The sequence below is a fragment of the Melanostigma gelatinosum genome, assembly GCF_949748355.1.
Source record: "Melanostigma gelatinosum genome assembly, chromosome: 4".
In the NCBI taxonomy this organism is placed as follows: Eukaryota; Metazoa; Chordata; class Actinopteri; order Perciformes; family Zoarcidae; genus Melanostigma; species Melanostigma gelatinosum.
Genome location: NC_136637.1, coordinates 21,534,616 through 21,548,136, shown reverse-complemented (window position 1 = coordinate 21,548,136; position 13,521 = coordinate 21,534,616). Strand labels below are relative to the sequence as shown.

General features: G+C 39.2%; 1 protein-coding gene across 1 annotated transcript; it reads right to left on the bottom strand.

The window, feature by feature from the left end:
• Positions 1–2,641: 2,641 nt before the first annotated feature.
• alkal1 (ALK and LTK ligand 1) lies at positions 2,642–10,476 on the bottom strand (the record flags this gene model as incomplete). Its single annotated transcript, XM_079267343.1, has 4 exons — positions 2,642–2,712; positions 6,315–6,398; positions 7,949–8,002; positions 10,206–10,476. 4 exons carry the CDS (start codon positions 10,474–10,476, stop codon positions 2,642–2,644), a joined length of 480 nt encoding a protein of 159 aa, XP_079123469.1.
• Between the last annotated feature and the right edge of the window lie 3,045 nt (positions 10,477–13,521).

Here is a 13,521-nt window from a genome sequence, read left to right as displayed (position 1 = left end):
ATGAGCCCGTAACAACAATTTTACAGCCATCAGGAGTACTGCACTCACTATAAATAAGGTGGCTTGTTGAATGAGGCTTTGGGGTCTAAGAAATTGGATTAAAGTGTTTACTTTTGCCACAAAATTCTTGTGCGGATGGGGTGAGTTTGATATACGTCATAAGGGAGCCATGCTTAGGTCTTAGGTTATATGCTAGTCATAATCTTCCTTGAATAGTAGGAATAGAATATTTTCGTACGTGCCAAAGGGCCAATCAAATTACAAATATTTGTATGATTGCAAAGTCAATTAAAGCAAGGAATCTATTCAATGAATTTACTTGGCGGGCTGGTGTCATCTCAGAGCTGGGTTTTGCTTATAACGGTCCAAAGTCGGCTTGAAAGACTGTTGTTGCTGTCAGTCCAAATCACAGCGAAGGGATACAAAAGGCTAATCTGCAACTCTGTCTCTTACCCGATCCGTTTCAAAGCACAGTTCACTTGTAGGCGACTAGCTCGTAGTTAAAACATTGAGGTCTGTCTTCTCTCTGCTGCTGAGCTTTGGTGCACCTGGGTGCAGTCTGACAGGAAACAAATGGCCCAGCTTTGGTCTCTATTTACGATTTATCGCACCAGCATTTCTCAGCGGTATCAGAAGAGGGATTTGGTGCTTGTGTGTAATTGTGTTAGAGTCCTCCCACATGCTGTCCCCAGTGCATCTTCTGTCTCCTCTCCTAATCTATGCTGTTTGTCTCCAGATAAGTGATATCCTCCTCAGATTAAGATCCGGTGTCCCTGCCCTGCCCACCTGGAGGGAAAGGGAGCCCCAGTGCATCCCTGTGAGGTGCAAGATGTATTTTTAGCTTCCTAATCCTTTTATAGCTCAAGCAGAAAACACCACCCGCTTGCATTAATTGTCCGAGACAATCATGATACAATATGCCAGACAGGAAGTAGTTGTTTTTGCAGGTTTGACAATATTCAGGAATTTGATGGAGAGGCTGGGATTTGTGGAAGAAAGGCATGTTGTGTGTTTTATGGCCCTTCAGAGCATAAATCCTGCATGGATTGACATTTGCAGATGTAAATTACAGTTCACAGCCTTTTGAAATGACAGCTTCTTTGGAAGCCTTTTTAATGATCTCCCAAAAAGCCTTTCTAGATTAACGAATGGTGAAATTGAATAAACTGTTCCTGCTCAGTCTGTACAGACATGCGTGAGAACTGAGACGTTTTAGTCGTTGGTTCAGCGGATGTTTCCTTCAGAGTCTTTCGGCATCCCCGTGTGTGCGTGGCTCGATGTTTATTTCACTACCCTAAAAACAATCACTGTGACTCTTCCCCTGAGACACGTCTCAACGCAAGATGATACATGACAAGAATAATGTTGGATCCTGTTTATTGTGTCAGGACTTTATAGCACTTTGTTACTGTAAGAGTAAACTCCCTGCAGAAATGCACAGTGATCGAGAAGAGTTGCATTAAATCATAAGCTCTCATGCCTTTATCAGAAAGCCACAGTGAGGAAATGATAGCTTTGTTTGTTCAAATCTCTTAAAATTTACTCGAACATGTCACAAGTGGTGTGAGGTTTGAGGTCAGTTATACCAGCACACTTCATTCACTGGATTATGTTGATTTGAAAAAGGTTTGCTTGACATAGTTACGCCTCCCAAACGGGATTTGTCAACAAGAAACTCTTGCCAAAGCAATTTTGAAAAGCCAAAGAGAGCATCTCAGAATGACATTGAAATATGGTAAATAATGTAATCTCAGAAGAAAACTACAAATGTTTAAATTGCCTTACACGTGTAAGGAGATTGTTCAGCTTTTAATGAGCTTATCCAAAGTACTGTATATTAGCTTCTATTGACCTTGAATTGCTCAACATCCTGTTGAGTCCCATAGTCAAAGATATACGTCAGCGTTGGTTAACTGCCCTAACCATTGCAACAGACTCCCAATAGAGGGAATACAGCAACAGAAAAATCATTTTAGAGGAGCAGGGACAGAGAAGGCTGAATCAGTAAGGTGCTGAAAAATATAAGAGAAATTTGACAAACCAGAATGTGAGGAGAACAAAGTTCTTCATCAAATCCAGTTTTAATCAGTGCTTCTTAAATGACACTGAGCGGAGGACAAGACAGTAGTCTGGGATAAATGTTGGGTCATCATTAAAAGACTGCACACTTAATCCTCTTTATATTTTCCCTCATCTCCAATAACAGCAAAATATGCTGTGCTTCAATGTTATTTATTGTTCAATACTGCAGTACATAATCATCTGTTGTCATTCCACATGTTCTCATTGTCAGCAATCACTCAAGTGCCAAATAAAATGTAATGAAGACAACGAAGGAGCATGACAGATCTTTCAGACCAGTTTGAGAATATAATAGCAGCATATATATAGTGGAAAGAGGAATTCATATGAGAAAAAGAACTTCCTCTCCATCAGATGTGACCTTTATAACCAAAATAATGATTTTGAAATTATATACATACCCTTTCAAGAAATAGGTGTATTTAATATTAAATTGATGTTTCATACAGGTACATTGAAATAAAAAGCACATCCATTTAATAGCCAACAATGTCCATCAGCATTTTCAATTATGACAACAAGAACAACAAAAATAGAAACGCTATGAACACAACAATGTCTATATGACTGCTGTGGATTTGAAGGCACTTCCTTGGCAACACATTGATCCCTCTTCCATTTTTTTGGGACCTGAAATGAAATAAGAAAAAAGTTAATCATGATTTTCAGCATGCTTTGAAGCTGTATTTTAGAGCAAATAAACCTCCGTCTAGTATTGGCAAAGACACGTCGACCTTTCTGAGAAAGTTGTGTTGTCAGCTTCTAAAGAATTATTACTGGTCTGCCGCGTTCCTCCCTCGATTGCGATATACGTTTGTCAGATTTCTCAGAACAGGCAGGATCTTATCTGATTCACTTGAGAAATTGAATACCTGAGAATGTGTCAGCCTCTTTATTTTTTATAATCACCAGAAGTCCTATACCATGAAGAACTCAAATTAACCTCAATGGACATTTGTGCAGATGAACTCTCTCGCAGCAATCACTCACCAGGTAGACCTAATTGCGTTCACCGAGAGCTTTTACTCATGTTGCATTTAAGACCAGATTGAACCCATCAGACCTGCTGTCATGGAAGATCGCCTTAACATGAGGGATGACTATGTCCAAAATCACTGAAGATTGTCTTAGTCCTGAGAATGTCTATTTTTAGGTTTAGTGTGTTTAATGTTCGCCAAAGAAGCGTGTACCAGTGTTTTTGATTGATAAGAAAGCCACCCTCATCTGTTCATAGTTCTACTTTTTTAGGGTGCATTATACTTTTTATAAAATCTTTGGTTTCCACTGATAAGATATGTGTAATGTTTATAAAAATCAGAGGGAGTGTTGTTTAATGCGGCAAGGACGAAAAAATGTCAGTTGACCAAAAGATGGCATGACATTGTCAGTGGCACTAAAATACTATAATGTAGTCACTGTAGTGGAAAACTAATGTCCAGTTGAGATAATCAAACAAGCAAATTCTCACAAATGTATATTTATCTATAGAATACTAATATCTATATCAAATATATAGACACTATCGACCATCAAATGCATTGTGTTACCCATGACTATCCATTTAATTAATTCATTAATCTCAACTGTTTTACAAAGAGCTGGTATTATACGGTTGATAGAAATATGGCTGAAATGGTTGATCAGTCACTTAGTGAGTCGACAGAAATAGTCATTAACAATTTTAATAATACATTTTGGAGGAAAAACTCTAAACATTCACAGGTTCCAGCTTCTCCAATGAGAAGATTTTCTGGAATTCTCTTAATTATAAACTGAATATCTTTGGTTTGAGCTGATGGTCAGATTAAAGTAGACATTTGAAGACTTCTTGGGCTCTGGGAAATTGTGATTGCAATTTTTCACCAATCTTTTATTTTTCAGACAAAAAACAAACAGATTAATCCATAATCTAAATAATCTAAAATAAAAAAAATGAGTTTCAGCCCTATATAGTTTGCAGATTTAGTAAGAAAACAGTTTACCACCACAATGTTGTCATATAGGATTTTGGAAACGTGATTTCAGAGAAATGAATGCATGAAATCTATTTATTTCTGTGATTTGTGTGCAGCTTCAGCTAACCATCACTAATGCTGACTAAATAAAGATAAAATACAAAAGACGTGTTTCAACACTAACAACTGCAAGAAATGCTATATTCTTAAAGCATATATGTTGCAGACAGATGCACTTCAGACATGTTTCTGATGACATGAGCATCAGTCTTGATGTTTCGGATTCTGTGAGCTTCAGTTTTCTTCAGAATTCCTCCACATCTCACTGAGAGAATTTATATAAATATATACACAAAATAGTCTATCTTAATTAACCATTTTACTTTGCCACAGGGGATGTTTGCAAGAACTCAGAGTGAATTGAACCCCACCCAAGAAGAGAAAAACACTTTTACTCACATGCAATATCTATGATTGCATGCAGAGTGGACTCATTGCTAATCGTGTTAGCAATCTTGCACATCTTTTGTAATCTGAAAAAAAAGAAAGTGGGGGGAAAAAAACATGAATATGTTATCATACCATCTTGTATTTAAAAAGGCCCAATTATATAATTTGAAAATTCAAATCAAACGACAAAAAAAAGAAAAGCGGTCCAATTTTCCTATAAACAGTTATACAGGTCAGGTATTTTTTTTCTCTCCGAGGTTTAAAAATAATACAAATATCCCACAGTAAGTGAGAGAAATGTTCGTAGCAATGAAAAAGACGTATGAGGCAGAACTGACGTCAGAGGTGTTGCAATGTAACAGAGCAGCTCTGCATGTAAAGTACACAATCGCTCGTTTTCTAATATCAGCATCAGCAACATTAGCATTAGAGATGAGCCATACGTTCAACAATACTCTGCATCATCCCAATGCTTAAACTGCTGCTTAGGATATGTATTGAAGTCTGACTTGATGCCGACTAAAATGCATCACAGATGCCAAAGGCATGTCTGGCAGAGAGTCTGCTTTCTGTCATTCACTCTGTCCAATAAAGGCAAGTGTCTCTAATCATATCCATATGTGACAAGGGAGCATCGTTTGTAATAATTCTCCGATGTCTCCTTCATTCCCAAATGTATACATTCCAGTAAGGATTGCTCCATCAGTTGCAAACTGTGGTTATAGCTCTGGTTGCTTAAATCTTTCCAATATGGGGTTCGGAACCCTCCATGGGGTCGCAGGGTAAATAGAAGTGGTATATCTAAAGGGGAATATGCTACATTTTTGACTATGCAATGTTTTTTATACAAAAGGTGTGGAAAAAAAATATCCAAAACTCCATCAGGACTGTGTGGGTGTTTGAAGTGATTGACGGTGGCAAACAGCCCAGCAACTGTTATCAGATTTTGATTCAAATATTGCTAAATCCTGATATAGTGTGGAAGTACGGGAGATCAACTATTTTCTACTAAGCCCAGCAAACATACAACCAATAAGAAGAGCACAAAAAAGTAGAAGCAAAAACTTCCACCTCAATTGTAATAATTGCAAGGTGTCTGAAAAGTGAAGCCAATGCCGAAGTGCCTTAAACTTGCATTCTTTCTAAGAGCCAGCAAGGGGGAACTCTTCTGGTTGCGAAGACGTCTATGAGAAAATTGCTCTCCTTCTCACTTGATTTATTACCTCAGAAAACACTGTAAACATGAGTTTATGGTCTCAATCGCTAGTTTCAAGTCGTCTTTAACACAGCATGATGTTGATGGTCCCATTTAGAGTAAAATAGACTATAAAGCAGGTATGCTTTGGGGCGTGGCTACCTAATGATTGACAGGTCACTGCCATGGTGTTGTCTGGTCTGGGATTTCTCCGTGTTATATTCTTAGAACTTTAACCCTTTCAAAGTGAGTTTTCAGTTCATGAAAGTTAATTGCAACATTTTCAGTCAACTATAAAATGTCTTTTTCAATGTTCGGTTGAACTAATTTCCACCCTCTCGTCTCACTTCTGGTTGCAAAAAGCCAAGATGGCGACGGCCAAAATGCCAAACTCGAGGCTTCAAAACGGCAGTCAACAAACCAATGGGTGACGTCAGATAACTTCAACTTCTAATGTACAATCTATGAATCCAACTCTGGCAACAGTTCTCACTCACAGTAAGAAGCTGGTTGAAAATAAAATAAAAGTTCTTTGGGCCTTTAAAAGGACAATACTTGTGATGATGAAGGATGGCACTACAGACATTGAGCACGTTATAAAAATAGCACACGAGAGGAAAAGGTATACATACATGCTGGTGTTGAGCAATCCCTTGTGTTGCGATAAAGTCTATGAAAGTGTGTTCTGCACTCCGACGAGAACTTGACTGGTCCTGCTTAATAGAAAAGGTCTCATCAGGCAAAATTATCAATATTTCAATTATTCATCAACTTTCTTTACGGTAAAACGATGAAAAAGATATGAGAGGATAACAGCTGAAAATGGCAACAGCATTATTCGAAACAACAAAGGGGTGGGGTGTGTGCGAGTAAAATGTCCCACTGATTGTAGTTATTGATACGACAATAGTCGAGAACGTCATAGATGGTATTGAAAACACCAACTCAGTAGTATCTTGTCCCTCCAAACTGTTAAATTCCCAAGCAAAATCTAAATTGCTAAAGTTACTTGTTAATATAGAGCTGGGAATAGACACCACTTCACAAATTAAAGGCCCGTTTCTTAACTTTCCCGATTCTCTAAGATGTCGGAAAAAACTCTTTATGGAAAGGTTAGACCATTTTCCTTGAGAAGCAGAATTTGCTGACTGACAGTATGGATTTAAAACAAACCGCTCAACATCTTTGGCATTCATAGAATAAAATAGAATTCTGTGGGATCTTATAAAAAGAAAGCTTTTTATTAAAGTACCAGCATTGCAGCTTTGGGGAAAACAAGGCACGTTCTGAATCATAAAGCGTTAACTCTATATTGTTCACTTGTATTACCGTATCTGTGTGGAGGTTTGGGGTGACTCATACAAAAGCACATTGAATTAATTATGCATATTACAAGTAAGAGCCATGAGGATTGTAAACAATGCAGGATATCGCAAACACATCAACACGCTGTATTTAAAGTCACATGCTTTGAAGTTATGGATCTGGTCAAATTTAGGACAAATGATGTACAAAGCAAGAAATATTGTAGTTTATTATAATTGTTTATAATAGCATTACAAACTCATTTATTGACTAACTTACAATAGCATTGTTAAACATTAAGCTTTTGTATTGTTTTATAAAGATGAATACATATCTTATTATGCATTTATAAGCAGTTAACTATGCACTCATAAACACTTAAATAGCCTTAACACAAAATAATCTCAATCAGCATCCTATAAGGACATATAAGGGCCTTTCTACCCATCAACTAATGCTTATTACAAGTACCTTCGTCTACAGCGAAAGGGAACAGTGCAATACCACAGACACGGTTCAGGATTCGGGCTTCAGCTGGACTTGGTGAAGAGAGGACTTGATTCTTCAATTATAAATCACTTCTGAGAGTTTCTGCACCAACATTCAAACCTCCAGATTTTCACACCAATAACGAAGTCTCTCACAGGTCCTGAGACAAATAATCAGCTTAGCCTTGCACTGCCTTCAACTTAATTCTGTCGGCTTTGGACCATGTGCCGTTTCTCTGCACTGCTGCCCTACAGCTAAGCCAGGCAACCCTCTTCTGACCCACAGGAGTGCCGGTGTTTATGAAGCCTCCGAGACTTAAGCATACTGTAGGTTGGCTTTCAGGAATGATTTTCTCAAAGGGGTGAAACCAACAAATTCTTCCGCCAAAGGTCGCATAGGGAACGTAATGCTCCAAAACATGTCTGGAAAGGACACTTTGCACTCATGTTTTCATTGATGGTGACTTTCTTACCGGTGAAATGCTGAATGAATTTGCCTTTCATGTTTACATCTCGAGGAACAATTTCTGGAGAAGAAAAATCACTGTTAGCTCGTCAATCAAAAGTCATTTTACAACAACAGAGATTGACAAAAGTTACACAGTAGTCACGGTAAATATGATCGTCGTTGTCGAAGTCGTCATCCTCCTGGATAGATTACTGAAATGCAGGTAATTTATCAATATCACCCTTTTAAAAGGTCAGCATGTGGCTGCACTATTATTATTCATGAGTAATGTGCTTGATGATTTGGGGCATTAACATTTTTCTACAGCACTTATAATGGCATCAAGTCCTTTCTAGTCAATGTCCATGCAGGCAACACATGGCGGTATCTGATAACACACTGCCAACTCCAACAGGCTAAAGAGATTATTGTATGGGAGTTTAATTCTCAGCAGATTAAGTCCATGCAAGTAGTTACCGGGCTAACGTTACAATTAAGCCAATTTGAAAACCAGCAGAGGAAGTCATTTTCAAATCACCCGAACTAATCAAACAACTATGTATTTCAATATTCTACAAAGTGTAAGAGCAGACTGTGACCATCAAGCCAAAACCCAAATGCGAAGAGTGAAAATGGCAACCTGGACTACATAAAGCCTGCTAACATGGTTTACACTGCTGCTGCACCAGTGTACTGCATTTCCAAGGCAATAATAAATGCATGTCAACAAAAATGAAAGAAAAGTCCACAGCTGCCAGTCTAAAACTGATTTCTCGTTCCATACATATGAAATTCGAAACTAACAGAGAAAACAGATGCAAGAAATGCCCTAAGGACAGGTGTTTACCTTTCCTTAGGGCATATCTTTCTGAAACATGTTGTCACTTCATGGCTTCTGAGAAACACCCAAAGACAACACCCACCCACATCAGTGGGTTTCCAGATGTTTCTCCTTCCTCCTCATTGTGTTCAAAACATCTATCCTTGCGTGACTATGGATACTTTGGCAGTGTCACACGCCAATATGCTGCATTTAATAACCTCAAAGATAGATTCCATTCACTCAGTGGTCCGAAAAAGGTACTTTTCCAATTGCATAAGATGGGGCCGACACTTTGAGCTTTACAACGCCTGTGCAACATCACTAAAATGTTACCTAAACGAGAGTGATCAAAAATGATCCAATATTGCAGATAAACACCACCATATGTTCACTCTTAGACTCCCATTGCACATCCTGTACCACTGAGGCACAATCCTACACCAAAACCTCAGGCAGCTTCGTCTGTGATCTCAGATAGTTGAAGATTTATGTATCAAAGATTTAGTTAAATGGCTGAATTCCAGTCTGAACATAATGCTTCATTTAACCAATAACGGCAAAGATGCACCAAACTCATTCTCCCTGGTCAGAGACCTCTGACATGGGTCAACAACTATTCATGTGAGGAGAAACGAACAAGGATCTATTTGAAGGTGCGTTTGTTAAGGTACTATTTGGAGCTGAAAATCTGTAACCTGGACCGGCCTGTTCTTAAACCTCCTCGTATGGACGTATTCCCTAACTACATTCAAAAAGGAGTGAGTGACTTTGATACAATGCAGTAAACTAATGTGACTCAACGACAGCCAGTCCCGTCTCTGCCGGATGAGTCTCGCGGAGATGCTTTCGATTGGAGATGCTTTCGATTGGAGATGCTTTCGGAGACGTCACAGCGCGTTTTGTGTGCGTGCAGGGCGGTCATCATTCACATTTAAGATTCCACGATGACTCACTCACAAGTTTGGCACATCGATGCTCCTCCTACATGAGTTCATACCTATCATGTCATCGATCAATCGCAGTTTGAATGATGGAGCAATATGTCCAAGACATGGGGTGAAAAAGGTATCTCTTAGAAATAAGAACACCATGTATGATAAATATAACATATAGCTTCTTATAGAGTCTATGGATATAGCCCCTTTTCCACACACACACACACACACACACACACACACACACACACACACACACACACACACACACACACACACACACACACACACACACACACACACACACACACACACACACACACACACTTGAGGACAGAGAGATCTGGACGCTGTACTCTTTCTTTTAAGTATATTCTTGCCAAATACCATGTCTTGAATTAATATGCATACCCCAAGTTCCATAAGGCTCCTAAATAAGGTGTACAGCACAGACCAGACTAATCCCACAGTCAAATGGGGATTATGCTTTCATCAGGACCTAAAAATAACTCTTATCAGCTTACCTATGAGTCTACTGTTATCCAGCCTAGGAACATAGAAAGGCTTTTCACGGGAGGAGAACTTCGTGTCTTGGGCGGAAGTGAAGAGTCCACCGCTACAGTGTCTGGAGATGCGTTTGCCCCGTTGCTGGCTGTCTCTGATAACCTGTAAGATTAGATCCAACAGGGTCCTTCTTTCTTTCTGCTTGACGTCCTTGCTGTCCATACACTGGCCGGAGGTGATTAGCAGAAAGAAGATTGTCAACAGAATGTGCCATTTCCTCTCCACCTGCATGACTTCACTGTCTGAGAACATAAGCAAATAAGTTTGTTTTTATACACATGCTATTATTCAAGTCTAACAAGTAAAAAGATTGCTGTTCACTTTGCTACATGTTGAACCCCAATTTCTTGACATTCCCAGAACTACTCTAAAAAGAAATCCGTCAGAGGTAACATGCATAACCTCTAAAAGTGGAATAAATCACCAGAATGCACTACACGCAGCAGTCGCATTTCGTCTATAAATGGGTAAAACAAATATAAGTCAATCTAACTTTGGACTTACTTTAGGAGTTAAATGTGCGTATATGTCTTGGAGTGTGGACACAGTTGTCTTAAGCAATTTCTTCCAGGCGTTGTGGTCCGGATAGAGCGAGAGCGAGAGAGAGAGAGCGAGCACAGCCGGCAGATTGTGCTCACCACCGTCTTTCTTGAAATAATGCGTCCCTATTTATACGAGGATCCACCTTCTTGAAGGTAATACAATCGATTTCGTGTGGGTGGTTAAGCAATGTTGACATCTTTGGTGCAATTTCTTCCGGCGGTATCTGCTCACGTTGCCACGCGCCCCTCCTTTACGCACCAAAACATCACTAGTTGTAGTTTTACCGGACAATTCGGCACCGAAAAAACAACTATCCTTTACAAACAAAGTGATTGTTAAACGTCTAAAAAAAGAGCCTCACTGAAATTTCCATTGAAAAAAATAAAAATAAAAATAAAAACCGATAAAGACCGTGGCGCGGCGGCGCGCAGGAAAGTAGTTTTCCAAATGGACCAACTTGTTGGACGCAGAGAAGAGAAGAATATGTGGGCCTGTAAGCTTCCAGCTGACCTGTCAGCGTGTCGATGTTTTTGCTCAACGATGTCCGAGTCTTGTGATCGCTTAAGCGCTGCAGAGAATGCGTCTCCAGGAGCAGCCATCCGGCCGTTTTCCATCCTCACTGAACAGAAAACTAGAATTGTGATAGAGCGTTTAAAAAGCAAGAGATTTCAGGGTACAGTTAAAAATGCATTTGAAGAGAGTTCAAAAAAAAGTTTGTGCACTTCTGATTCAGCGGTCTGAATTAAAAGCACAAATTAAAGACAAACTACTTCAATGTACAAAACAAAATACATTTTATCATGAAAGCTTGAAGTCTGCAAATTGGTTCATATTTGCATCTGTGATTTATAGTCGGAATGTATTCGGCTGAAACTCCCTTTATTTCTGCTGTGATGTAGTTTGGCACTGGCAGCTGGACTTTGCATCCTTTTATAATATACAGAGCAGCTTTGGACGAAAAAGTCTTCACAGATTATTTTACGTGTCTGTAAATCCCAAAGGAAGGACGTCACTAGTAGTGTCTCACTCACTAATATTACCAAATGTGCAGATGTCCTCGCACATTAGTGATTTATATTGATAAGGTAAGTGGGGAAATATCCAAAGGTTAAATTATCATTTTCTTCAGTAAAGCATACATGTAAAAGTGTCCCCATGTACCTCCAATCCATTCCTCATCTGATACATTCTGAAAAAAAAAAAATCAAAAGGAGTCATTCCTCAAATATGAGGATTTCAGAAATGACAGCGGCAGAGCTCGCACGAGGATCGAGAGGAAACCAGAGTTTGGCTCAACAATTTCGATTTAGATGTTGAAAACTAAATCAGCTGGCAGATGACCAGACTTGTTGAGCAGATTCCAACGGCTATTCCGATTATTGAGATTTACTTTCCAGTGCATCAATTTCACGACTAGAGTTGAAAAAGTGTGAATTGTTCGCGATACATGACTGCCGTCTCGTGGCAGCATATGGAATCCCCATTACAACGATGGTGCATATTACAAAATGATACAATATCAAATTAAATGTATACATGAAACACAATGGAATGAATGCAAATGTAGGTTAGAAGATGATTAAATAGAGATCTCCCTCTCTCTGGTCGCATTTATATGACAACGATTGAAAAGGTCTCTCAAGGTTTCATATCTTATAAAAAACACAAATATAAACTTAGGCTACATTTGAGAAGTTAATAACATTATTTTAAGAAAGCAACCTTGTTAACAGATGATGTGGCCTGCAGGCTATTGACTTTGAGTGGAGCTAAATGGACCCTTTGTAAAAAACTGTTATAATCTGCACTTCTACTCAGTCTTGTTTTACATCTGCTGCATGTCTTTTATTTATGTTTCGCGTTTTATATCATTACTCACCTCTCCTCTCGTTTGTGATCACTTCACTTCCTGTCTGTGTGTCTTCCCGCTTAGTTTTGACAACCTTTATTAGTTTCATCTGTTCTCCGTCAGTCCTGACCTGCAGTCACCTGACCTCCCGGTCACCCATGTTCACTCCCCCAATCAGTCCGTCTCCACAAATACCTGCCTCGTTCCTTCGTTTTTTTTGCCGGGGTTTTTTTCATCTTTTGTTTGGAGTTCTGTTACCGGTTTGCCCGTAACCTTGCCTGCTGTTTCCTGCCTTGTCGTTCAGCAGGAACGGACCCAAACGCAGATGAAGGATGAGGCTGCAGAAGGAACAACGCAATGATTTATTGGAGGTGGCTTAAAGGATTTGAGTCCAAACGACAGGCATGATACTGAAGGCAAGGTCAGCAGCAAAACCAGAGAGGTTTTTGTAGAGACAGAGTAAATGAGGAGTGAGAACAGGTGAGCAGGAGGTCAGGTGACTGCAGGGCTAAATAGGGGCAGACGAGCCTAACTGGCTGGAAAACACAAAAAGGCAGGAAGTGAAGTCATCGTCTGAAACGAGAGGAAAGGAACAAAATAAAACAGAAAACATGAGTGAAAGACATGAAACAGAGGGAAAACATGACCAGGAGCAGTGACAAAATCAGCATCTATGTTGTGTTCTCAGGAAATTAAAACTAATTAATGAAAACAAAAAATGTTTTAATTTACATCACAACTTTTTTGTTTAAAAATGGACTGTAGAATTATCCTCATTTCGTTCCACTCTATTGTTATATTGAAAGCTGTTGTACAAACACAATTTCACACCGCACAATGTTCCCATCTGGAACTGCAGAACTGCATTGGAAATAGGTCTTTGT